Source organism: Notamacropus eugenii, chromosome 4 (assembly GCF_028372415.1).
Source record: "Notamacropus eugenii isolate mMacEug1 chromosome 4, mMacEug1.pri_v2, whole genome shotgun sequence".
NCBI classification, from domain to species: domain Eukaryota; kingdom Metazoa; phylum Chordata; class Mammalia; order Diprotodontia; family Macropodidae; genus Notamacropus; species Notamacropus eugenii.
The window spans coordinates 454,070,226-454,097,113 of record NC_092875.1 but is presented as its reverse complement, the minus strand read 5'-3'; the positions used below and the strand labels follow the sequence as shown (position 1 = coordinate 454,097,113).

The window sequence follows — 26,888 nt, the reverse complement described above, 5'->3', positions numbered from 1 at the left end:
AAACTGGGAAGTCATTGGCCTATTAATTATCAAATCGAATGACCTTTTTCAGTCCTAGTTCTTTTTGTAATGTTGGACACTGTTGTTCAACTTTGGATATTCTGTCCAGTATAGATTTTCTTAACACTGCTCTTTCCTTTTTCTCCTCTTATCTGTCCAACTTCTCCATCTCAGTTTGCATTTCTAATCATGGATGTATCCCAAGGTTCCTTCCCTTTTCACTGTACTCTCTTACCTGGTGATCTGTGCAGATAATTCCCATGTCTATATATCTGTCTGTAGTCTCTCCTGAGCTATATAGTCCTACATCATCAACTGCCTTTTGGACATCTCCAGCAGGGTGTCTTTTAGATATCTTAAACTAATTGTGTACAGATATTAGATTCACCCTTCCATCCTCACAGGCACACTGGCCTGCCCCCTCTTCTGAACTTTCCCGTTACTATTGAGGATACCACCATTCTCCTGGTCACCCAGGCTTAGATTCAGTTTCCCATTCCAAATCATGTAGTTTCTACTTCTACTTACACAGCTGCCCCTCCAGTTCAGGTCTTCATCACCTTTCACCTGGACTGTTGCAGCAGTCTAACTCATTCTCTTGCCTCAAGTCTCCCAGCTCAAGTCTGACCTCTATTCAGTTACCAGAGTGAACTTTCTAATGTAAAGGACTGACCACATGGCTCCAGTATTAAATATAAAGGCCTCTGTTAGACATTTAAAACTCTTTATAAGTTGACTCTTTCTTCTCACACGTTTTTCTCCACTGACTCTGTGATCCATCTCTGCTGGCCTAATTATTGTTACTCCAAGTCTCTTGTCATTACATTTGTTCTGCAGGAGAACTAGTCTATTTTGTTTTCCAGTTACACATATCTTTGATTTAAGGTCTGTCCTGCATAACTGCCTAAATAACCTTCCTGATGCATAGATCCCTCCTTAGGGGAAAACCTTTTTTAACTTTTTTTAGGATTTTTTTTTAGAATGAAGCTGCTCCTCAAATTACACTTACTTCTCTATTTTAACTTTGAAGTCAGTGACTGTTTTTCTTTGCATTTCCAAGATCTAGCTTAATGCCTTTCTTAAATGCTTATTGAACTGAATTGCATCATTTGGTTATCGGAGTATTTGGTAAATAGGTTAAGGATTGATGGGAAAAAGGGTGGTCATTGCAGTCAGTTTAGTAAGATAGAGGCTGAAATTATCCAGGAGATAGTTGACCAGGACTTGGTCTAAGATTGTAGTTTTGAGGTCTTTCAAAGAAAAACATATTTTAAGGGAAACAGTAATATTTGAATTCAAAGATATGAATGATACACAAATACAGTTGTATTGGAGTCTCACAATAATGTACATCTATAAGTGGCAGAATTAATCCTATTGCTATTTCTAGGTTTTAAAAACTTATACAAATTTATATAAATTTAATCAGGCTTTGTAGAAAATATACTTTACAATTTGTAGAAAATATTTGTACTTTATAGTTTTCCAGTAGTATTATATTCTTAATGTTCTCTTATTTAGAGATATGATAGTGATATAATAACATTATTTGGGCCAATTGTAGCCGTATAAGTATCTTTAATATTTCTGTGACCTATATATAATCTCTTATCATTGCAGTCCTTACAGGATGGGGAACCCAGGGCCTTGAGGTCCTTGGGTGTGGCCTTTTGATTGAGTCCTAGTTTTACCGAACAAATCCTTTTATTGAGGAGATTTGTTCTGTGAAGTTTGAATTCCCATCCAGGGCTGCACTTGAGGAACTAGAGGACTGCATGTGGCCTTGAGGCCACAGATTCCCCATCCCTGCATAATTATTCAAGTGGATCTGTAATCTCATTAATTTGGAATATCCTTCCAGCAATAAATCTTTTTCTGTCCTTTGTCTTTCCATAAATTGTCCTGAAGGATCCACCCAATATACTATGTGTCTTCCTGGACTTCTGTCTCAAGAGTAGCATTGTAGCACAGTGTCATTGTTCATTCTTGTGACCACTCTCTCTTTTCTTTTCTCTCAGATGAATCCTTGATGATATCTTTTATTCCTCCTGTTCTTCAGAAAGACCATATAGTAAAGAACTGAGTTCTGGCCTTCGACATATATGTTCGAGCCTACTGACATCCTCCTCCATGCTGTCTTCTTCGTTGCTGTCCGTGTGATGTTAATGTTTAATTCTGTGGGGCCTATTGTATGCTGTATTGTTACCATACAGGAATATGGACAGAATGTTTATGTTAAAAATAGGTATCTTTGCTTTCATGGAGAAACTTGGTATCCTGAAAAGAGCTTTGATGTTTCTCGAAGGCAGTCCATTTAACTCTTCTCTTGCTCCATTTAGGGCCCAACTCCTCCATCTGTACTGTTTGACCCAGATATGGAAACTAATAGAGAAGACAAAAAGGTATATGCACTGTAATAGAGGGATTTAGTGCAGCGTCCAAGTTGAAGAAGAATTCCCAGTGGGCAATGACATTTGCTAGATGCTCCTGTTTACGAGTGATACTGTGCTGATCAAACTAAGCCCCAGAATGTTCCAGGACCTCCTGAAGGAGATCTGTCATCACTCAAAGGAGTTTGCCTTGACCATCTACATGAAAAAACCAAATGGATGAAGAATGTCAGTTGCTCAGATTACAACATGCGTATGGATTAGACAGGCTTGTAGAGCTTGTTTATCATTTCAGTATCATTAGTAATAATTTAACTATTTTTACCACAGAGTAGGATAATTTATTATTCAGTTATATTTTGTCATTAGAATCGTTGATAGTTGTTGGATTCTTTCAAAATATGTCTTGTAAAATAGCCTCGAGACAACACTACTGTCCCTGAAGTTGGTTCTCCTGACCCTTTGGATAGCATTGTTGGTTTTTCCCATTTATCTCACATCATTCCATATATCATACATAGCCTTCATATCCCTATAGCCTCCTTAGTAATCTTCTATCCAGGGATTTTTCATTTAGCTTATTTGAACTTTTAGGTCCTCAGACTAGAGATAACTGATTACCAGTTGAGGCTACCTGATAACCTGTAACACTATCATACTACTGTTTTAATAGTACTTTTAACTATTAGCTATTATTAATAACTATAATTTAAATAATTCTATATAATATGATACTGCTTGATTTAATAGATAGAGAGTTTGTCTATGAATTGGAAAGGCTAAGGTTCAGGTCCTTAGTCTGACATTTATCTATCTTAAGGTCCTAAATAGCTGAGCGTTGGTTCTTTTGCATTGATAAGGAGAGTTTCCCACTGAGGAGTCACATACCTAGTGATATCACATGACTAGACCTTCTTCCCCCTAAAAAAACAAACAATCCACTGTATATAATTATTTGTACAAATCTGAGTTTGCTGTATAATTAGCAAATTTTCTTCTTCATTCCCCTGATTTTTAAAAGACTGTCGCTTCCATCTCTGACTTCATGGTTTTTGTTTTTTTGCAGTTATACATATTAACTTAAATCTAGAGTCCCTACTTTTTTAAAATGAATGATAATAGAAAATGTTTTGGGGAATATAATTTAAGATATTTCAACCTGCTGACAAAATTTGGAAATATTCTGGGTACCTCCATTTATCAAGTAATTGTTGACATCCTCTATCCCATATTTAGTGTTCATCTTAAATATTTTGCTTAGGCTCTAATTCATTCTATCATAGCATAGATCTAGACTTAAAAAATACTTTAGAGGCTGAAAAATCCAGTATTGTCATTTTACAGAAGATGTTGTAGTTTGAGTAAGGTCATGAAGTAATCATCAGAGGAAGGCTTTAAATTAAAACCCAGATCCTCAGACTTTTAATACTGGACCACTCTGGTTTTGAGGCAGATCTGAGTTTTATCTCTTAATTAAAAAGCAAGCTATTTTGGTTTTCCATCATGACAAAATGTATTTTATCCTTTTGGACAAAATGCAAACTCCTGTTTGGCATTTAAACCCCTTTACTGTTCTGGCTTATCCTTCACAGACTTATCTTTCTAGTGTAATTATATATAATTTTCTTGCTTAACATGCTGTGCTCTAGCCAAACTGGCCTACTTGCTGTTTCCAATGTACAAAAACTTATTCCCTACCTCTCATGTGTTTTGTGAACTTTTCATCTATACCTTGAATGTTTTCTCCCCTTCCACCTTCTTGAACCTCAGCACAAAAGCTTCCTCTATCAAGAGCCCTTTTCTGATTCTCCCAGTTGTTAGCTCCCTCTTCCTGATATCACAGAATTTTATATATGTCCTATATTTACTTGTCTGTGAGTATCTATCATACCATTAGAACAGAATTTAACCTCTTTGAGAGTAGGGATTGTGTTTTTATTTCTTGAGCCTAGTACCCTGGTACCTGGGACTTAATAGGTGTCTAGAAAAAGTTCGCTGCTTGATTGGTTTTTATTTTATGTATTTATTTTATTTTGCTGCTGTTACTAATATCTAATAAAAACATTTAAAGTAAACATCTACTAAATGAATGATGAAATTCTGAAGATTCTCTTCTCTCTTCATAGTTAATGAAGTCTTGAGGAGAGGGAAGAAAGAGACTGATGACCTTGAGTAAGGACTACCTCAGGTATCACACAGCCAGTTAGCAACGTGGAAATCTTGAGTGAATCTAATATAATATTCCCTTTCTAAACTACCCTGTTCATTCCACCTTTTATCTCATCTCCTTCCCATAGTAAAAGAAGCTGTTACTCTCCCTTTCTTGGAATTGCAAAAACATGCCTATTTATTTTTAGTACCAGGGTGTCTTGTATAATATTAGGAATCACTTAATTGGGTCTGCCAATGTTTACTAGTAGTATGAGTGTTGGTCCTAGAGTCCGATGACCTGGGTTTATGTAAATGATGTCAACTGTGTGGCTATAGGCAATTAACTTCATCTTACTGAGTGTGTTTTCTTATCTGTAAAATGGGGGTAATAATATTCCCAGTAGTATCTACCTTGTAGGGTTGTTGTGAGACTTAAAAGAAATGATTTGGGGGTAGTATAATTTTTAGCAGACAAGCTGTTTTCTGATATTAGAACCTTTTTCCTAATGACATATCCTCTTCTTTGAATAAAACTAGAGAGTAATTGACTTCATAACTGACTGGGATATTCTTAGAATGCTCATTGCCCCTAAGACAAGTAAGACAGTGGTCCCAAAACTTGTTCATTCTTTGACTACACTCATTCATTGATTCTGGAGATTATTCATAATGCCACTGTATTTAAAAAGTGAAAGGAGACACATTTTCCTGATGTCAGGAAAGCATCTTTTATTTGGAATAAGTATTAGTGATAGTTTAAGGAGAGAAGACTGTGTGTTTTAGGCTGAGTTGCATTTTTCCAGTTACTAATTGGGAGAAACTGTAATTCTAATATTGCAGAGGTTCCTTGCTCACTGTTATCAGGCACCCACCCCTTCCTTTCTCCAAATAGAAACTTGGGGATGGGAGAAAATTCATTATTCACTCAGAAGATAATTATTTCAGCCTCCTGTGGGAGAGGCTGGGCTTGTGGTCAGTGATAGGAAGAAGAGTAAAACACAGCCCCTGCTTTGAGGAACAGTCTAGTAGAGGATAAAGCATGTACAAAACAGTCAGAAACACAAAGGTAAGAAAGCACAGGCATGCTCAGAGCACATGAGGGAGGAGTCCATTTGGACTGGAGGCATGTAGGATGCAGAGAGGAGCAGGAGGTCAAATTGAAATTGTAGAACACCTTGCATGTCACTGCAAGTAAGAGTCCGGACTTGATATAATGTTACTAGTGATCATTATCATTATTGCTGCTCTATATTATCTCATTTGAGGTTGACAAGACAGGATTATTATCATTATTTTAAAGATGAAGAAACAGATTCAACCAAATGAAGTGGTTGTAGCACCAGTGGCAGGCATTCGAACATGAAGGTCAGTGCTCAGCTCCTTCCACAAAGCTGCTTTTCCTGCTATGAGTAAGCATTGAAAAAGCCATTGAAAAATTTTAAGTAGGGGACTGTGTAATTAGATTGATGTTCTAGGAAAAATACTCTGGAAATATTGACTAGGGTTTAAAAAGGAAAGTATCCTGATAGTCTAGCATCTGAGGTAATCAGGACCTGAAAACAGGAATAGAAACTTTCTAACTTTGTTAGAAGTCAAATTAATAGGATGTGGTATCCAATTTGGATGTTGAATGTGAAAGAGGGAAAAAAAGAATAAAGAACCTAAGGTTTTGAGCCTTAAGCATTGATGTTTGAACTAAACTTTTGATGGTGGAAGGAGGATGGTGAACATAATTTAGTTATAAGAAAAGAAATGATCAACTTGAGTGAGATTAGTTAACAAAATATTAGGAAATATTATGACATTGGCAAAAGGCAATTAAGTGTGGAGTTTTAAGAATTTTAATAGGAATACTTAGGAAACAGCTTGTCATTTCATCATTACTGTCATGAGTGATCGTTGTGTTGATCATGGTTCTTTCTTAAGTCTTTCAGCTTTATAATGCTGTAGTCCAAGTGTAAATTGTTCTCCTGACTGCTGACTTTGCTCTGCTTTGGTTCATTCACATCTTCAGGTTACTCTGACTTCATTCCTTTAGTCAGTTCTTAAAGCATTTAGACTCCATTATATTCATGAATCCTAACTGGTTCTGCCATTCCCCAATTAATGGATACCCCTTCAGTTCCTATAAAAAAAGACTGCTGTCAAGATTTTTGTACGTGTGGGTTCCTTCCTGCATTTGTTCCATCTTTGGGGTACATACATGCCCGGCAGAGGTGTCATTCAAATGATGGGCATTGCTAATGGCTTTGGGGGGTATAGTTCTAAATTATTTTCCAGACTGATTGGATCAGTTCAGTATTCCCTTAACAATATACTAGTGAGCCAGATATCCCAAAGCCCATCTAATAATTGTACTTTGCACTTTTTGTCAGTTTTGCTAATCTGATGGATATGAGGTTATTTCTCTTCATTTTTCTATTAATTATGTGGAATATTTTTTTCATGGTTTGATAGTGAGGTTTTCTTCCCTTTAGAACTTTCTAGTCTTGTCCTGCCTTTTTTGAATCAATTCCTTATGTAGTTAACTCTCAAAAAACTTTGTTAGAGAAATGTGCTGCAAAGAATTTACCCTTAGCTAATTTTACCTTCTAATTTTAATATGTTGATTTTGTTCTTGCAGAAAACCCCTTCAATTTTATGTAATCAGAATTGTCCATTATATTTGTGATACTTCCCTCTTTGGTCAAGAGCTCTTCCCTTGTCCACAGTTGCAGAAAGTATCTCCCAGGTCCTCTAATTTGTTTATGTGGTCTTTTTATATCTATGTCCTGTATCCATTTGGAGGTTATTGAAATATACAGTTCAAGATGTTGATGTAATCTTAATTTTTGCCAAATTATTCTCAATTTTCCCAGCAGTTTCTATTGAATAGCAGATCCTTAGTCTAGTAGTTGGGGTCTTTGTGTTTATTGAACAATGTTTGCTTCTATACTCTGTGTACTTAATTTATTTCATTGACCAACATTTCTATTTCTTATACCAAATAATTTGGTGATTATTGCTTTTATAGTATAGTTTGAGCTCTGGTCCCGGTATCCCCCCCTCCTTTTCTATTTATTTCATTATTTTTTCTTGAAATCTATACATTCAGATTAATTTTGCTGTGTGTGTTTGTGTGTATGGGGAGTCTGTTGTTAGTTCCCCAAATAACTGTTTGGTAGTATGATATATCAGTCACTGAACAAACATTTATTCCAGGCATTTATTAAGTGCCTGTTATGTGCCAGGCACTGTGCTAAGTGTTGAGGAATTAATTTGGGTAATGTTGGAATGGTCCAGCCATGAACAGTAAATATTTTTCCAACTTATTTAGGACAGTCTTTTGCTACAAAGAGGGATTTTAAATGTTATATTAATATAATTCCTGTGCCTGTCTTGTTAAGTGTACTCCCCAAAATGCTGTACTTATTTTGAACAGAATTTCTCATTTTGTATTTTCCTGCTGGATTTTTGTTGGTAACATACAGAAAGGTTGATGATTTGCGTGGGTTTCTTTTATGCACTGCTACTTTGTTGAAATGATTAGTTTCAGTTAAATTTTTAGTTGAATCTCTGCAGTTTTCTAATAAACCGTGTCACTTGGAAAAGTCAGTAATTTTGTTTCTTCTGCCTTGATTTCTTAAAAAAAGTTTTTTTTACTGTTACTAACATTTTAAAAACTATGTTAAATAATAGTCGTAATGAATATCCTTCCTTTACCCCCGATTTAATGGAAAGGTATCTAGTTTTTCTTCATTACATATAATTTTGTCTCTTAGTTTTAGATAGAAACATTTTAAGGATAGGTCCATTTATTTGTATGTTTTTAATTTTTTTTTTACAGAAATGGATATATTTTGTCAAAGCTTTTTTCTTTTCATGTAATTGTGATTTTTTTTTAACATTTGCTTTTTGTATGTTAGTCAAGAAACACTTATTATGTGTTTATTATGCGTCACCAACAAGTATGCATTCTAATCTGGGAAACATGTAAATAATCAGGCACAAACAGGCTACTGCAGAGTAGATAGAAGGTTATTTAAGAGGATGAGGGGGCCAGGAAAAACCTCCTGCAGGGGTGGAACTTTTACTAGAGTACTGACAGAAGCAGGGAAACCAAGAGGCTGAAATGAGGAAGCAGTATTTTAGGCCTAGGATGATGGCCAGTGAAAAGACATAAATACAGGAGATGGAGTGCGGTGACCTAAGATACAAGTAGGTTAGGATAACTGGATAAATCTAAGAGAAAACGATTCATGTTTCATCTGAGAATAGAATGAAGGAGGTAAGAAGGGAAGATGTCTGAGTAACGTGAGATGAGGAGGGAGGAGAAAAGTAGGAACTTTCAGCCAGTGTTATATGGAGGTCTGTCAAGTGTAAGAAGTCTAGAAAGAAGATCCTGGTTATGAAAATGTTAAAATGGAGGACTTTGTAATTGGATTTTGGATGTAATATGGAGCCACTGGAGAAGCAGCATGATCCAACCTGCGAAGGTTGTGGCGCTAATGGTCTAGGTGAAGTGATGAAGGCTTGAACTTGATTGTAGTTGCGTGAGTGAACAGAAGGCAGTGCATGCAAGAGCTGTCTCAAAGGCAGAAATGACAATGAATTGGGTATATGGCATTGAGTAAGAATGAGGTGTTTTCCCTTGAAATTTGTGTTGATTTAGGGGGAAAGATAATGAGCTTATTTTTGGACATGATGAATTTGAAATGATTACAGAACATCGAGCTCCAGATATCCAAAAGAAACATTTGGTGACCTGGACTATAGTTTTAGGAGAGAGACTAGAGATAAATACCTAGATCTATATAGAAACAGTATGTGAGCCCATGGCAGCCAATGAGGTTACTAACAGGGGTAAGTGAAGATAAGAGGGAGAAAGAGAGCGAGAGAGGTGAGTGAAGAATTAGCAGAGATGGAAAGGGAAAAATTAGGAGAAAGAGGAAAACCAGGAGAGAAGAGAGAATGAATAAGCACGAGGTGATCAACAGTGTCAAACCTTTTAGAGAGGTCAAGAAGGAGGACTGAGAAAAGTTCCTTTTTCACATTTTTGCTACTTTGGCCTATTTACTTCCCGCTACACATGCAGACATGTACATATAAAGGGCACAATACACACAATAAGTATGAAACTGTAATCATACATATCTGTGTAGACATAGGTATACATACATATACATACTTGTAGTTAGGTATGCTTGAGAAGGAGACAGAAAGGGCCAAAGAGACAACACTGCCCCAGTAGTAAGAAAGTGAGGTTGTAAAGAAGCCTAAGACATGATACCAGGAGAACAAGTTATTTCCTAAGAAGACCCGTCAACGAGAGAACTTGGTAGTTAGTACCCCTCACTGGAAGTACTCAGTGATGGGACTAGAAGAATGTCAATTTGTTTAGTATGTTTTAGTGGAATTCCTTTTCAGATGTGTAATTATTAATCGAATCAGTGAAGGGAGTACTGACATTGAAGAATTAACAGATAATTTAAAGTTATAAAATTAAACCTGATAAGCAGGCTAGGGAAAAGTATAAGCACTATCCTTCAACTCAGGCATATAGCATTCTTTTCCTCTCTCCTCACTCCCTTTTCCCTCTTTTTACTCTTTCCTCTCTCTCCTCTCCCAAGTTTATTTTGAAAGTAACACTGTTCTGAGTTAGTGAAGCTTGGTTTCAGTTGTGGAGGTGTTGCTTGTTGACATGTATGATCTGGGGTAATTTCATTTAAATTCTGTGGGTCTCATTTTTTTTCATGTGTAAAAAAAGGGATTTGGGATAGTGGACTTCTGGATTCATTCTTGTCTTAAATCCCAGGATGTATAATTTTAAATTATTTTTCATATTTAGGAAAAATAATGAATAAAAATGTTTTCTTCTGCTACATTATACATTTCAAGCAGGTTAGGATAATGTTCTATAATAATACTCCTGGTATTTTACCTGGTTTTTTTTTTTACATGAAAATAGCTTTTAAGTGTATGTGGCAAACCTTCAGCAATAAACTAGCAATCCAACAAGACCTCACCTAATGTGAATGAATTATTGGAATAGAGAAGAAACTGATACCAGTATGATGATGTTAAATGTAGCAGGGGTTTTTAGTATTTTTCCTTTTCAGATGATTAAAGACAGATTATTTTGGTGCACTCTTAAATGCAAATTAAATATCAGAAATTGTGGAAGTATTTAAGATTGTAAGACAATTCTTGAAGGATCTCATACTAATATATTGAATGTAATTATTTAAGGTCTTTACCAAGTATTTATTGTGACCTTTACCTTCCTAAGAATACTATGAGATACTTCATAAAAAGCTTTGTTCATAAGCAATTGTCAGGCAGGTTTTTTTTTTTTTTTTGGTTTGTTTTATTGAGAGGTCTGGATCTATGATTTCATTGGTGCAGGAGTCTCCTAGGGAGGAAAACTCTCTCCACTAATGTAAATGGGCCCAACTCAGCAAGTTGTTTTTTGAGTGTATTCTGGAACATTGAGAGGTTAAGTGATTTAAGCTGTTAACATTTTTTTTCTCTTATGGAGCCTAAATGTGCCTTCTGGCAAACTTTAGCCATTGGTTCTAATTCTGTCTTTTGAGGCCAGCGAAACAAGTACAGACAGTTCTCACTATATGCAAATTTGACTTTATGGAAAGAATTTTGAAAGTAAGCCATATTCTAAAAAAGCACCTATGTTAACTTTACTGTGTAGCTCTCTCTCTATGCCTGTCTCTCAGCATAATATTCTGCAATCTTCCCCTCCCATCAGCCCCCCCACCCCCCAAAAAAAACCCCAAACAAAAAACACCTCCAAATGAAAGCAGAAGGGACAGTTGGAGAGACTGTCACCAGCTCTGGGGGTGGATCCAGCCAGGCCTGGAGAGAGGAGACCTTGGTCCCTCTCTGCCCACCCCACCTTGTGTCTGGTACCATGTGTCTATCTGGGACCCTGCACATTGCTAGTCCTATCCTGTCTGTATCTGATCACCATGTGGCCCCAGCTCCTTCTCTGTCTCAGCCTCCACTTGTCCTTGAACCATGTGCTGGCACAGTCACTCCATGGAAATCCTTCCTCCTTTCTGTGTCTCTTTCTCTCCTTTCCCCACTTTAATGGGTAAATTGGCATTTCGTTGGCATTGTGTAAAAATTGATCTGCCAAAAGGGTCCACTTGCTTAAAGCAAGAATTGTTTATGTAATCTCTTTACATGTTAGTCCTTAGTTATCTGAAGCCAGTATCTCATTCTTGAGTCTTGTTTTCTTTAGGCAGAACACCAGCCCTTCCAACTGATCCTCACATAGCAAAATTTAGAATCTCCATACACCTTCTTCTAGATACCTTTCAGCCTGTCCATATCCCTTCTAAAAAATGACACCCTGAACTGAACATAGTTTGCTGTGTTAAGTGGAATCTGGATCTTGTAGGATGGGACTACCACTTTCCTTATTTTGTGCATAAAACTTTATCTAAAAGTAACTCAAGGTTGAATTCCTTTTTGGGGGTTTGGGGAGTGGTGGATTGTTTGCAGCATATTATTGACCAACATTTAGCTTGTAGTTCATCATTATTTTTTAAAAAATGAATGACTTTCTAGCTATGCCTCTTTTATCTCTGTATTTGCAGTGTTGTTTCAAAATCCAGGTTCAAGATTTTGTATGATTTCTGTCAAAAAGTAGCTCTAAAGTATTATGTATTTAAGCTTTATCATCCAGTCTTAATAAGAATGCAATCTATAACCCCATGCAAGTAACCAATAAAAAGTCTGTAGAGAACAGAGCCAAAGACAGAGTACTATACTGAAGACCTCTTTAGAGATCGATAGTTATTTACTTGATCCTCCCTGGAAGGAAGCAAAAAGCAGAACTTCCTGCCATTATACTAACCTTAGTAAATATCCAATGGAGCCCTATGTGTAATTCTAGTCTTCCAACCTCAGGAAATAGGATTATTGATATATGCTGTAAGGTGCCTCAAAAGATAATCATGCTCAATCTTCTTATTTAACAAATATAGGTAACTGAGACTTAAAGAGGTTAAGTAAGTCTCCCAGAGTTACACAGGTAGTTAAATGGCAGATCCAGCTTTCAAACCTAGTTTCTCAGATTTCTTTCTGCTCTAATCAAACTTTTTCTGCTAGTAAACATTGCCGTTTCTCGGGGAATATAAGTTGGTTATGTTAAATTTGAAATTGATATAAAGGATTATGGAAGGCAGTTATACTCCCAATCATTTTCCAGAAATAAAATGCTAGGCAGGACCAAAGGACCTAGTATATAGAACTATACTTAATGGGTACTTAGTATATATGCCATGGTACCCTGTTGGGGTGTGGGTGTGTGTGTGTGTGTGTGTGTGTGTGTGTGTGTGTGTGTGTGTGTGTACATATAAAATAGTTTCTCCCCCTAATAAATTTATATCTTTGAACTGTACTTCACAAGTACATCTGAGGTATGTATATATAATATATAATATAAAAATTGCTTGTGCCTTTGCATATGCTCACTGCCTCTAGAACAACAGTTAAGAAAATGATACACATACATATGAATTGATACCTTAATGAGTAAAAATTTTTTTTTTTAAACATTTAACATGCTGTTTAAAACATTTTAGAAGCTAAGGCCACTTATGCACATTTATTAAAGCTGCTCACGCATAACAGTTGCTTTGGGGTATTTAATGTTACAAGTAACAACTTCTTGAAATATAAACATTTCCTATTTTTCTGAAAGTACCTCCATATCAACTAGAGTATAGTTCACTTTCTTTTAGAATCAGTTCAATACCTAGAAACATGCAAATCTTCAATAGGATAAGTTAACTAAATTATTGGGGATGGAAGTACTTTGTACTCTCTTGACAAACCCCAAGTGCTTGTCATTTTTCTTCTCAGGATAGCCCTCTTCAAGAGTCTTTGTCAATAAACGTTTGATTGTCTGTTGTGTTCAAGGCACCAAGGATGCAAAGAAATAATTGACATGATCCCTAGGATCCCTTCCCTCAAAGACTTTATGGTAGTTTAGTTGACAAGAGAAGGCAGAAGCACAAAATGATAAAAATCAGTACAAGATTAGCCCATTTTAAATGCCAAATTAGTGTTTATAGATAACAGCTATTGGAATTAAGCGGAAAGAGGAGTTTATTTTGGTCTCAGTACCACAAAGGGGAAAGTATAATGGTAGAAGAAGTAAGACTTGATTCAGTAGGTGTTTCAGGGCTTGCTTTTTAAAAGCAACATCTCATTCTGGAGTTACCAGTGAGTAAGACGATCTCTGCCTTCAGTTGCTTAGAGCTAGTTTCACATCGGACAAGTTGTACAAGGTGCAAAGGGATTCCAAGAACATGAATGGCATAGCATGAGCAAAGATGCGTGGGTGAGGAAGCATGGACGAGACTAAGTATTGACAGGTCATCAGGTTATACGCTGACAGGAATATAGGGAAAATAATGTGGGATAAATCTGGAAAGATATTCCCTAAGATAGACAATTCAGAGCCTCCTGTTTTCCTTTCACGGAAGAGTCTTCACTTCTAAGGCAAAGAATTTTGAACTTAATTCTGTAGCATTCGATAGAGAGCCATTGAAATTTTGGGGAATGATCTCCTGAGATACAAGTCTGTGACTTTGATAACTGAGACTGGTCTCTTTGCTCAGCAGAATTTTTAGATTACTAATGAATAATGATTTTTAAAACTAACTATAGAGGATCTTTGTAAAACTCCCTAAGATTGTACCCTGATATAAAGATTGTGATGTATCAACATTTTTCCTGGTAAGATTATTTGAAATTTCATGCTGAACAACCAGAAGATTTGTCATTATTCTTTGATTTCTTTGCATTTGGAATGCCATTAGACCATTAGCTAATACTATACAGTTCTTTTAAGACAAGTTTTAAGCAAAATATGACTTTTAAAAAGCCACATTTACCTGCACACTAACTTCATTTATGGAATTTTCCCTTGATTGTCAGTTTCAGGTGTTGGGAAAATTTTATATTAAAATCCTTTTTAATAAGGACTTTTTCTGATTTGTTTTAGACTTTTTGTCCTGTAGGCAGATATATATCTATATCTACATATATATGTGTATCTATCTATCTATCTATCTATCTATCTATCTATCTATCTATATATATATATATATATAAAATTTTTAGTAAGCTTCAATGTTTTCATAAAGGGAAATAAAACATAGAAGTGATTAAATAATTTCTAAATGCTAACTTAGTGATTATACCACTTTTAATTTACATAGCCTGCAAAAGCCAAAAAGCTATTAGGAATTAAATGTTTTGACATTCTTTGAGGAATCCAAGTCAAATTCAAATGTGTACACTTAGCAAATGAATAGTTTAGTAGCAGTTTATAGTCACCTGCAATCGTTGACATGTTTTGCTTTTTATTTTTTAAGGGCTTTTGAGCTTCTGCCGTGAAAGGAAACTAGTATTAGTCCCGAAATGAAGTGGTTTAGTAGTCGGATTAAAATCTCAATAGTGAATAGAACAGCTGCTGTAAAACCAAACTACTTATAGAAAATTCATGGGTCTAAGCAAAAAATACCTTTTTTTTTAACCAGACTCTCTTATTCTTTCTTTTTAAAAAAATAATAATTGTTAAATATTTTTATGTTGCTCTGGAAGTAATATTCTTTACTTGACTTTCATTCTGCTGAATATGAAGGATTAAAATGCTCCATGTTTCTGGACTAAAAAAAAAAAAACACCCCAATACTCAACCTTTAAATGAGATTTTTCATGTTTTAGTTTTGTGTACTGTTTAGATTGTTAGCTCTTTCTTTTCATAAATTTTTAAGGATTACTTTGTGCCATTTTCACAATGAAATAACTTAACCAGGAATATTATTTTCATACTAATACATATCATAGAAATTATAAAAAACCTTCAACATCATCCAGGGTAAATTAACCCTTCCTTTTACAGATGAAGAATTGGAGTCTCAGCCTTGGCCATGGTACAGCTGTGTAGTGGAAGGCTAAGGACTAGAAATCGGTCATCTCTAAAAAAAAAAAGATTATCTGCTCCTTGGTTTAAAAAGTTAAAATCCTAGATTTAAAACAATAGCTGCAAGTATTCAGAACATAAAGAACTCCTCTTTAGTCTCATCCAATTTTTCCCCTCCCCATCATTTTACAGATGAGGAAATTGAAGCTCAAAGAGGTTAAGTGATTTGCTCATGGTCACACAGCTAGTTAGTATCTGGGCAGGATTTGAATTGGGTCTTGGAGACTCTAAATATAACATTTTATGCACTCTACCTAAGGTCTTCTAGGTATGAAAGTTATAAAATTTATATGGATAAACCTTATTTTGTGTGTATGGGGGAGATAAGGCAATGGTGGTATATAAATATATGAGAACTTATTTTCTGTTGAGTTATGAAATCAGTGGGGTTTCATTACAGTAAGCTATCAAATGATTTCTCCTTTCAAACTTGTGGAATTTTTACCATCATGTACTTTGGTTCACAGTGGCTTGAGACTAGATGTTTATGGCATTCTACTACACTTAGAACTTGTTTGTGATGAACTTGATTTACTATCTTAGATGTCTTTTAAATGTTATGAAGAGTTACTTTGGGGAGGGGGAGGCAATTGAGGTTAAGTGACTTGCTTAGACTCACACAACTAGTAAGTGTCTGAGGTCAGATTTGAACTCAAGTGCTCCTGACTCCGAGGCCTATGGTCTATCCACTGAGCCAGATAACGTAGCTTACCCAAAAGTTACTTTAAAAAAATCTAAAGGAGGGGCTGGAAGGGGGGGGGGTGCATGGGGATTGCATGGAGGGGAGAGCCAAGATGACCTAGTAACAGCACGTACTTTCTAGAGCACTGCCCTCAAGCACAACCAAATACCTGTAAAAAATGTCTCTAAACAAATTCTGGAGCTGCAGAACCCACAGAATGACAGAGTGAAGCAAATATCCTGCCCAAGACAGCCTGGAAGGTTGGCCCAGGGAAGTGTCTATCATGCCATGCATGGGACAGGGCACAGTCCAGCGTGGGCCTGTGCCTGCACAGATGGGACCTGAGCAGGCCTTGGGAGGACTGAATCTCTCACACCTGTGGCAGTTTCAAGACTGTAAAAAGTAGACTAATCCAAATGACAAAAGAGATGCAAAAAGCCAGTGAGGAGAAAAATGCCCTAAAAAGCAGAATTGGCCAGATGGAAAAGGAGGTCCAAGAGCTTACTGAAGAAAATAATTCCTTAAAGATTAGAATGGAGCAGATGGAAGCTAATGACTTTATGAAAAATCAAGAAATTATAAAACAAAACCAAAGGAATGAAAAAATAGTAGATAGTGTGAAATATCTCATTAGAAAAACAACTGACCTGGAAAATAGATCCAAGAGAGACAATTTAAAAATTATGGGCCTACCTGAAAGCCATGATCAAAAAAAGAGCCTAGATATCATCTTTCATGAAATTATCAAGGAAAACTGCCCTGATACTCTAGAACCAGAGGGTAAAATAAATATTGAAAGAATCCATCGATCACCTCCTGAGATTCCCAAAGGAAAACTCCTAGGAATGTTATAGCCAAATTCCAGAGCTCCCAGGTCAAGGAGAAAATATTGCAAGCAGCCAGAAAGAAACAATTTGAGTATTGTGGAAATACAATCAGGATAACACGAGATCTAGCAGCTTCTACCTTAGGGGATTGCAGGGTTTAGAATATGATATTCCGGAAGTCAAAGGAAGCAATTAAAACCCAGAATTACCTACCCAGCAAAACTGAGTATAATACTTCAAGGGAAAAAATGGTCATTCAGTGAAATAGAGGACTTTTAAGTATTCTTGATGAAAAGACCAGAGCTGAATTGAAAATTTGATTTTCAGACACAAGAATCAAGAGAAGCATGAAAAGGTAAACAGGAAAGAGAAATCATAAGGGACTTACTAAAGTTGAACTGTTTACATTCCTGCATGGAAAGATAATAGTTGTAACTCTTGAGACTTTTCTCAGTACTAGGGTAGTTGGAGGGATTATATACATAGAGGGCACAGAGTGAATTGAATAGGAAGGGATGATATCTAAAAATAAAATTAAGGGGTGAGAGAGGAATATATTGGGAGAAGAAAGGGAGAAATGGAATGGGGCAAATTATCTGTCATGAAAGAGGGAAGATAAAGCTTTTTCAATGGAAGGGAAGAGAGGGGGAGGTGAGAGGTAAAAAGTGAAACTTACTCTCAGCACATTTGGCTCAAGGAGGGAATAACATGCACACTCAATTTGATATGAAAATCTATCTTACACAAGATGAAAGGAGGGAAGAAGGGGACAAGTGGGGTGAGGGAGATGATAGAAGGGAGGGCTAATGGGAGGAGGGGGTAATTAGAAGTAAACACTTTTGGGGGAGGGACAAGGTCAAAAGAGACAATAGAATAAATAGGGGACAGGATAGGATGGAGAGAATAGTCTTTCACATCATGACTATTATGGAAGTCTTTTGTATAACTACAAATGTGTAGTCTATATTGACTTGCTTGCCTTCATAGTGGGGGAAGTGTGGAGAGGGAGGAAGGGAGAGAAGTTGGAACTCAAAGTTTTAGGAATGAATGTTGAGAATTGTTTTTGCATGCAGCTGAGAAATTAGATATACAGATAATGGGGTACAGAAATCTGTTTTGCCCTACAAGAAAATAGAGGAGATGGAGATATGGGAATTGAGAGGGGTGTTAGAAGGGAGGGCAGATTGGGGGATGAGGTAATCAGAATGCACAGCGTTTTGGGGTGGGGGAAGAGAGAGATGGGGAGAAAATGTGGAACTCAAAATCTTGTGGAAATGAGTGTTGAAAATTAATAAAAATAAACTTTTAAAGAAAATCAAAAGGAAAAGTGTTCATTTGGTGAACTGAATGTCTCACAAATACCTTCACATGTCCAGAGTTGAACTTATTTTTTTCTCCAAAACCTTCTCCTCATCCTAATTTCCTTAACCCTGTTGAGGGTGTCACCATCCTTCTAGTTACCCAGGCTCTCTATTTCTAGGTGTAATCCTCAAATCTTTACCCTTGCCCTGATTCAGTTAATTGTAAAGTTATGTCAATTCTCTGATACAGCTCTGACCACCTGCTTCCCCTCCCCCTGGTCCTTATCCTCTTAATCGAAGACTATTGCAATAGCCTGCTGCTTGATCTCCTCTTCCTTGAGTGTCACCCTGCTCTAATTCATCCTCCATTCAGCTGTCAAATGATCTTAATCAAATACAAATATGATCACATCATCCTGTTCACTGTTGCTTCCAGGGTCAAATATAAAATACTCTGGTTGGTTTTTAAGTTTTTTTTTTTTTCACTTGGTTCCTTATCTTTCAAAGACTAATTACACTTTTGGGTACTGTTGCAGATCAGTGTTTGCACCCTTTGTTCCTTCGCACTTGACACTCCATTTTCTGACTGAGCCCCGTCCTTAGAACCCTCTCTTCACCTCCTGGCTTCCTCTACAAGAATCCTTTTCCAGTTCTCTTTAATATTAGTTCCTTCCCTCTGAAACTGTTCCTGATTTATCCTGTATGTATCTTACTTGGAGATAGTTGTTAGCAGGTGCCTTTTCACGTTCAAATTCCTAGCTTTTATCAAAGTTTCTGACTCTTATGTGTTTAATAAATGCCAACTTGCCCTATGAGCTCAAGGTGTAAAATACCTAAGAACTTGTAGTAATAATTTAGATTTCACTTAAAGCACCGAAGATGTAGAAACATTTGTTCAACCATCATATTGTATGTTTACTTGTCTCCTCTACATTTGTCATTCCTGATATATTTCTCTCTGTCTTTGTTTTCATATCCCATTCATTTCCCTATTACATCTTTCCTTCCTATTTTCTTCCCCCAGGAAAGCAACCCTTACAACAAAGAAAAAGGGAGATGTGTTTTCTCACTCTTTCTGCCAAACCTAGCATCCAGTTTCATTTTTATGGTTTCTTTTATTTATGTTGTTGAAATTGTTGTGTATATTTTTCCTTGTTATGTTTCTTTCATGTATCAGTTCTCCTGTCCCTATACTTCTTATCCTTTCAGTGATAGTCCTTTATGTCTTTGTCCTCCGGTTTGTGCAGCCATCTTTGTTTTCAGTTCTTTACCACCACAAAAGAAGTGTTAGCCTTGACTCTTGGCGGAGGGAGGGAGTTTTGGGCCAAAGGGTGTGGATATTTCATTAACTTTTTAAATGGAGTTCCAAATTGCTTTCAAGACTTGTTGAATTCATTCACAGTTTCACCAGACGTGTATTTGTTTTCTCTTGTTGCTCAGTTATTCAGTTGTGTCATCATGATTCTGTGGCAGAGATGCTGGAGTGATTGACCGTTTCCTTCTCCAGTCAATTAAAGCAGACAGGTTTAAGTGATTGTCCAGTAATCGCTTCTTGAGTCTTGTCCCAAAGTTCTGTCCATTGAAACACTGGCTTGCTTCAGTGTTCCTCTAATGCTAATTGACTCTTTTATCAGCCTTGTCAGTGTGCTGGTGATGATGTGAAACCTCACAGTTTTAATTTGTATTTTTCATTTATTGATTTGGAGCAGTTGCTCACACAATTAATAGTATGCAGTTTAGTTGGAAATTTGCTTATTAATTGCTGCTTATTAATTACAGAATGACTCTTGGTTATATTTGTGCTAATTCCTTATATGACTTATTGGATCCTTATCAGATATTTGATGTGAAGTTTCCCCCCTTCCCCTCCATGCCAGTTTCCTTTCTTGGCTTCATTGATTTTGGTTGTTTACCCACTTTTCATTTTCATGTAATCCTGATATATTTTTTAATGCTAGAATATATTTGTTGATTCTTAATAGCTTAGCTTAGAAGGATGTATTGGAATGGAAAGTCACTTAGAATTGTAGGAAAAGCCTATAGGCTGAGAGTCAGACCTTGAGTTCTAATGTGTGTTCTACCTCTAACTAGCTCATGGGACCTGGGACCCTGATCAAATTACTTAGCTTCTTAGGATCTACTTCCTAGTCTATAAAATGAAGAAGTTAAACCAATGATCTTTTGAGGTTCCTCCTACCCCTCAAGTTTTTCCTAGTTGCTTGAATGAAAGCATAATTTTAGCTGAAGGCTGAAAGTGTAATTTAAACAAGTTGTCTGGTAACGTATCACACAAGTCAAAAGTAGTTGCTGTATGGTCTGGCAAAGCTAGTCTTTTTGCCAATCATGCTTTCGAGGATGGGCCATTTCTTCCACATCAATATATCCTGCCCTGATCTACCGATGTCTCTTCTTTTCTTCTCCAGGAAGGAACTGGGACTACCAAGAAAGAGACTATGTCAGTTTTGTTGTGGATTGTCAAATCAGAGCGATGGTTCAGAGTATTAAGGAATAGTAGGAACCTGGGGTAGTTTAGAGATGCAGTGGTGAATACTTAGACGTTATCCATCTGTTTATTATCTTTGGAGGACAAAGATTCTTAACCTTTTTTGGCAGTCTGGTGAAGCTGATGGACCCCTTTTTAGTATATAACTTTTAAATTCATAAGATAAGATACACATTATTACAAAGAAGACTGATTATTTCAAAGTATAGTTATTAAAATGTTAAAAAATAATTGAGCCCCAGGTTAAGAACATTTATGAGTTAGCATAAGCACTACGGCAAAAAGAAAGACCATTCCCTCCTTATGTAGCTCTTATAAAAATTTTCCTTATTTCTAGGGTGGCAGGGTTTTGATCTCTGATAATAGTATAAATTTGAGATTTTGTTTCTTTCCTTAATATTATGTGTTTTTTTAAGTCTATATTTGTAAATCTTAATTTACAAAAGTAATTGAAATTTAAAAATTTTTCCTGACTAGTACTTTCTGTAATAATTAGAGGTTGATAAGTATTCTTTCCCATTTTCCTATTCAACATAGACTGTAAATGTTTGCCACATTTTGAAGTAAGTTATTCAAGAATTAGGGGTGATTGAGAAGGTTGGTAATAATTTAAGTGTGATGATCACAATGTGAATTATAGATTTAACTAAAGAACACTTAATGACTATGGGTTATGTAATGATTTTGAGAGAACCCTTTGAGATGCATGGGTGCAGTGGTAGAAGCCCTGAGAGTCTGAGGCTGAGGAATCTCTTGAGTGAGACTACAGGGCTATGTCAGCCTGTCTGCAGTAAATCACTAGTTGTTTTTTTTTTTTAATTTTATTTTATTCATTTGTTTTCAGTTTTCTGCAATTACTTTCTTAAGTCTTAGATTTTCTCCCCCTCCCTCCCTGAGAAGGCATGTAATCTTATATGGTTTCTATACATACATTCTTATTAAGCTTATTTTCATATTAGTCATGTTACATAGAGGAATTAAAATGAATGAGGGAAACCTTGAGAAAAAACATACCAAAATATAACACAGGAGAAAACATTCTGCTTCATTCCTCATTCCAGTTCCATAGTTCTTTCTCTGGATGTGGATGGCATTTTGCCTACTAGTTGCTTAAGGAAGGATGAACCTGTCCATATCAGAAACAGAACAGATCATAAAAAGAGGAAACAAAACAATTTAGATAAACTTGTATAGAATTTCTTCTGTGTCAAAATTAGTTACTGGAAAAGTTGGAAATAAAATGTGGATATTTAAAGCATTTCATGCCCTCTCCCCAAACTAGCAATATTATCTTCACATATGCCCTTTTTTTAATAATGGCATTTTCTTGAATCCTTTTATTTTTCCTAGGTGGTATCATGGAAAACTTGATCGAACCATAGCAGAAGAACGCCTCCGACAAGCAGGAAAACCTGGCAGTTACCTAATACGAGAGAGTGATCGGAGGCCAGGATCCTTTGTACTTTCATTCCTTAGCAAAACAAATGTTGTCAATCATTTTAGGTAAGTTTTGCTGTTGTATAAAAATGTCATGGAGTCACTATTTCTGTTTAATACCTTGATATGTTCTCATCTCACTTTTTATTGGTATATAAGCTAGATGGTATTTAAATTATAAATTGTTTTCAGTTCAAGTTATTTAATTAGTACATAGTAAAGGATCATATTGAATGTTCAATTTATCTCTTCTGATTTAAAAACACTGTTGACTTACTAAGTATTGATTGAGATTATCTGAAACGTATTTGCTGTCACTAGCAAAATAAATAAATGCAAAATAATAAATAAATGCAAAGAATCCTTGAATGTTAAAGCTTGAGTTACAGAAACTTCATAAACCTGTAGGTTTAAAAAAAAAAAAGGCAAAACAAACTAAAAAGTAACCCTTCCAGTAAAAAAAGTACACAGCCACACATATCCTACCCCCCCACCCCCACCCCCTTGCTTATTTGGCTTATGTGTTTTCCCCAGAAATCCCACCAATCAAGTAGGAAGGCAGCTTCTCAATTATACTCCATTTTGTGCTCTTGCATAGGTGATTTACCTGTTGTTAAGACAAAATTTGGGGGAAGAATAGCCATACCTGAGGTACAGAACTTCTAATATTAGAGTATCATAGTTAAAATTATAAATCTTTAAAAAAGTTTAAGAATATGAATTGTTTCTCATTTAATATATTTTAAATTCATTATTGCCTTTTACATTTGCATAAATTGGGGTAAATGTTTCCAGGACCCTTATATTAGCAACAAAAGAAAGAAAGGCTTATAATGTGAATTCAGACTGAAAGATGAGAAACATAGTTGGGAAAAGGTGTAGGAAGTTGTATTATTAAAGATTTTCAAACATTTCAGTGAATTGTTTAATTCATTAGGGCTCTGGCTTTCAACATGTGTCATACCATTTATTTAACAAAAGTTAATGCTTCCCAGAACTTAGTATGCAATGAAAAGAGTAATAATTTTAACAATAGAAAACATTTAAAATGGATTAGTAAAAAAATTTATTTTATCATTTAGTTTTTACAGTTGCACTAAATATGTTTATGTATTTATCAGTATCATATACTATATTTGATTCTTTTTGGCTTTACAAACAGGATTATTGCTATGTGTGGAGATTATTACATTGGCGGAAGGCGATTTTCTTCGTTATCAGATTTAATTGGTTACTACAGTCATGTGTCTTGTTTGCTTAAAGGAGAAAAATTACTTTATCCAGTAGCACCTCCTGAGGCAAGTAAAACTTTAGAATAAGAAATTTCAAAACTTGATTAAGTGACATAAATTAAAGAGATTATGAATCTCACTTCTGTTAAGTATTATTTTTTAAAAATGAAATGTGTTGTAATACAAGTTGCTGGTAACATTAGAGCAACAGGGTTTGGATTTCTGCTTATGACCATTATTTTCTTTTCGTTTATTTAGTATTTTATTTTTCCCCATTTACATGTAAAAACAATTTTTAACATTTGTTTTTGAAACTTTCCAAATTCTCTCCCTCCTTTCCCACTCCTCCGTTGTTGAGAAGGCAAGCATTTCAATATAGGTTATAGATGTGTAGTTATGCAAAACATATCCATAGTCGTCATGTTGCGAAAAAACGTACCAGAAAATAGAGTAAAAAAATATGCTCCAGTCTATATTTAGACTCCTTCAGTTCTTTCTCTGGGAATGGGTAGCATTTTTCATCATAAGAGTTGTCTTAGATCCTTATACTTCTGAGAATATTGGAGTCATTTACAGCTGATTATCTTACAATATTTTACTTTGTACCCAGTACTTTGTCCTTTGCATCAGCCCATGCAAGTCTTTCCAGGTTTTTCTGTGAGCATCCTGCTCAATTATAGTACAGTAGTTATTCCATCGTAATCACATACCACAGCTTGTTCACAGCCATTCCTTAATCAGTGGGCATCCCCTTAATTTCCAATTCTTCGCCCTCAGAAAAGAGCTGCTATAAATATTTTTGTGCATATAGGTCTTAGGATATATACATGGTTTTATAGCCCTTTGGATATAGTTCCAAATTGCTCTACAAAATAGTTGAATCATTCAGTTCACAGCTCCACCAACAGTGCATTAATGTCTCATTTTTCCTATATCCCCTCCAGCATTTGTCATTTATCTTTCTGTCCTGTTAGCCAGTCTACAATAGATATGAGGTAGTACCTCAGAATTGTTTTAATTCGCATTTCTCCAGTCAGTAGTGAGTTAGAGTATTTTTACCTATGGCTGTAAATAACTTTGATTACCTCACCTTAAAACTGATCATATCTTTTGATTAGGGAATGGCTTTTAGTTTTGTGAATTTGACTCAGTTCTCCATGTTATGAAATGAGACCTTTATTAGAGAAACTTGCTTCAAAATTCTCCCCCCCCCCCCCCGTTTTTTAATTCTATTCTCTCTCTCCTTTCACCCTGTCCCCTCCTTAGACCATCCCCTCCCCCAATCTGTCCTCCTTTCTATCACCCTCCCTCCCCCTCATCTCCTTACTCTCCTACTAAAGGGTAGGGTAAGATTTCTGTATTCAGTTGAGTGTGTGTTATTCCCTCTTTGAGCCAATTCTGATGAGAATTGTCAGAGCCTTGTCTTGCTTCTTTTATGTGGGATAATTTACCCAGTTCTACCTCTCCCTTTTCTCCGCATCCCTTTATATTCAACTTATACCTGTGTCCTATATATATATGTATATATATGTATGTATATACATACATATATATACATGTGTGTATATGTATATATATGTGTATATATATACATACATATATATATACATAGATAGATATCTATATCTAATATCTATATCTATAGATATCTATATCTAATATCTATATCTATAGATATCTATATCTATCTATCTATATATATATATATGTAAGTAGTTCAGCCTTACCAAGTCCATTATGATTTCCCTTTCTTTTATGTTTCCCTTGATTCTTATATTTGAAAGTCAGACTTTCTATTCAGTTTTGGTCTTTTCATCAAAAATGTATGAAAGTCTTTTTATATTTCCTTGAATGTCCATTTGTATCAGCCTGACACATCCAGGATGACCTGCTAACACAGGTTCTTAGATCTGCTTTTCTAAAAGGAAAGAAACTTTTGAGAGGTCAACAATCTTCTTTAATCATAAACATCAACGGAGAAAATACAAGCAGAGAAATAAAGACCAGCAAGGCTTCTAACCGACTGTAAACAATACATGCATCACAAATCAACAGACAGATCCAGCTGTCTGACCATTGCACACATACATAGTTATCAGAGAGAGAAGCACCAAATCTGCCTTTTCAGAGCTGGGGAGGAGGGGGGGGACTCCTTAACGACTCCCCAGAGTCTCATCTGGCATGTGAACTTTTTTCTGAAGAGTAACCCCCCAAATAAAACTCACCTCAGAATATATATACACTTTTCAGATCAAGAGGATCCTCCGTGACCCAGTGCCTCCTTAGAAATTAACAAAAGGTGTGGACCTTCCTACAAAACAAGTCTTCCCCTAATCAAACCTAATGGGCTCCACCTGAGGCCTATTAATGGGCAGGGAAGATCTTTAACTCTCATTAACATTATACCATTTTTCCCCCAGATGGATTATACTCATATACTATAGACTTATTTCTATATATGTGATTCTTGGTTGTAATCCTAGCTCCTTTGACTTCTTGGAATATCGTATTCCAAGCCCTGTGATCCCTTAAGGTAGAAGCTGCTAGATCTTGTGTTATCCTGATAGTATTTCCACAATACTCGAATTGTTTCTTTCTGGCTGCTTGCAATATTTTTTCTTTGACCTGGGAACTCTGGAATCTGGCTACAATATTCCTAGGAGTTTTTCCTTATGGATCTCTTTCAGGAGGTGATCAGTGGATTCTTTAAATATTTATTTTGCCCCCTGGTTCCAGAATATCAGGGCAGTCCAGGCCCTTTTTTTTTGATCATGACTTTCAGGTAGTCCTGTAATTTTTAAATTGTCTCTCCTGGATCTGTTTTCCAGGTCAGTTGTTTTTTCAGTGAGATATTTCACATTGTCTTCTATTTTTTCATCCTTTTGATTTTGTTTCATGATTTCTTAGTTTCTCATAAAGTCATTAGCTTCCATCTATTCCATTCTAATTTTTAAAGAGTATTTTCTTCAGTGAGCTTTTGAACCTCTTTTTCCATTTGGCTAATTCTGCTCTAAAGCATTCTTCTCTTCATTGACTTTTTGGACCTCTTTTGCCATTTGAGTTAGTCTATTTTTAAAGGTGTTAATTTCTTCGGCATTTTTTTGGGGTCTCCTTTAGTAAGTTGTTGACTCGCTTTTCATGATTTTCTTGCATCGCTCTCCTTTCTTCCCAATTTTTCCTGCACCTCTCTTACTTGATTCTCAAAATCCTTTTTGAGCTCTTCCATGACCTGAGACCGTTGCATATTTATTTTGGAGGTTTTGAATTCAGAAGCCTTGACTTTTATGTCTTCCTCTGATAATATGCATTTTTCCTTCTCATCCGAAAAGGATGGAAGAAAATGCCTCCTCACCAAGAAAGGAATCTTCT

At 35.9% G+C, this 26,888-nt stretch overlaps 1 protein-coding gene across 1 annotated transcript in view; it reads left to right on the top strand.

Annotated features, from left to right (window-relative positions):
* Window positions 1-26,888, top strand: part of RASA1 (RAS p21 protein activator 1) — a 113,617-nt gene that overhangs the window by 14,803 nt on the left and 71,926 nt on the right. Inside the window, exons 2-3 of the mRNA XM_072606203.1 lie at window positions 22,201-22,353; window positions 23,450-23,585. Coding sequence (XP_072462304.1) covers window positions 22,201-22,353; window positions 23,450-23,585 — 289 coding nt within the window. The remainder of the gene's footprint in view (window positions 1-22,200; window positions 22,354-23,449; window positions 23,586-26,888) is intronic.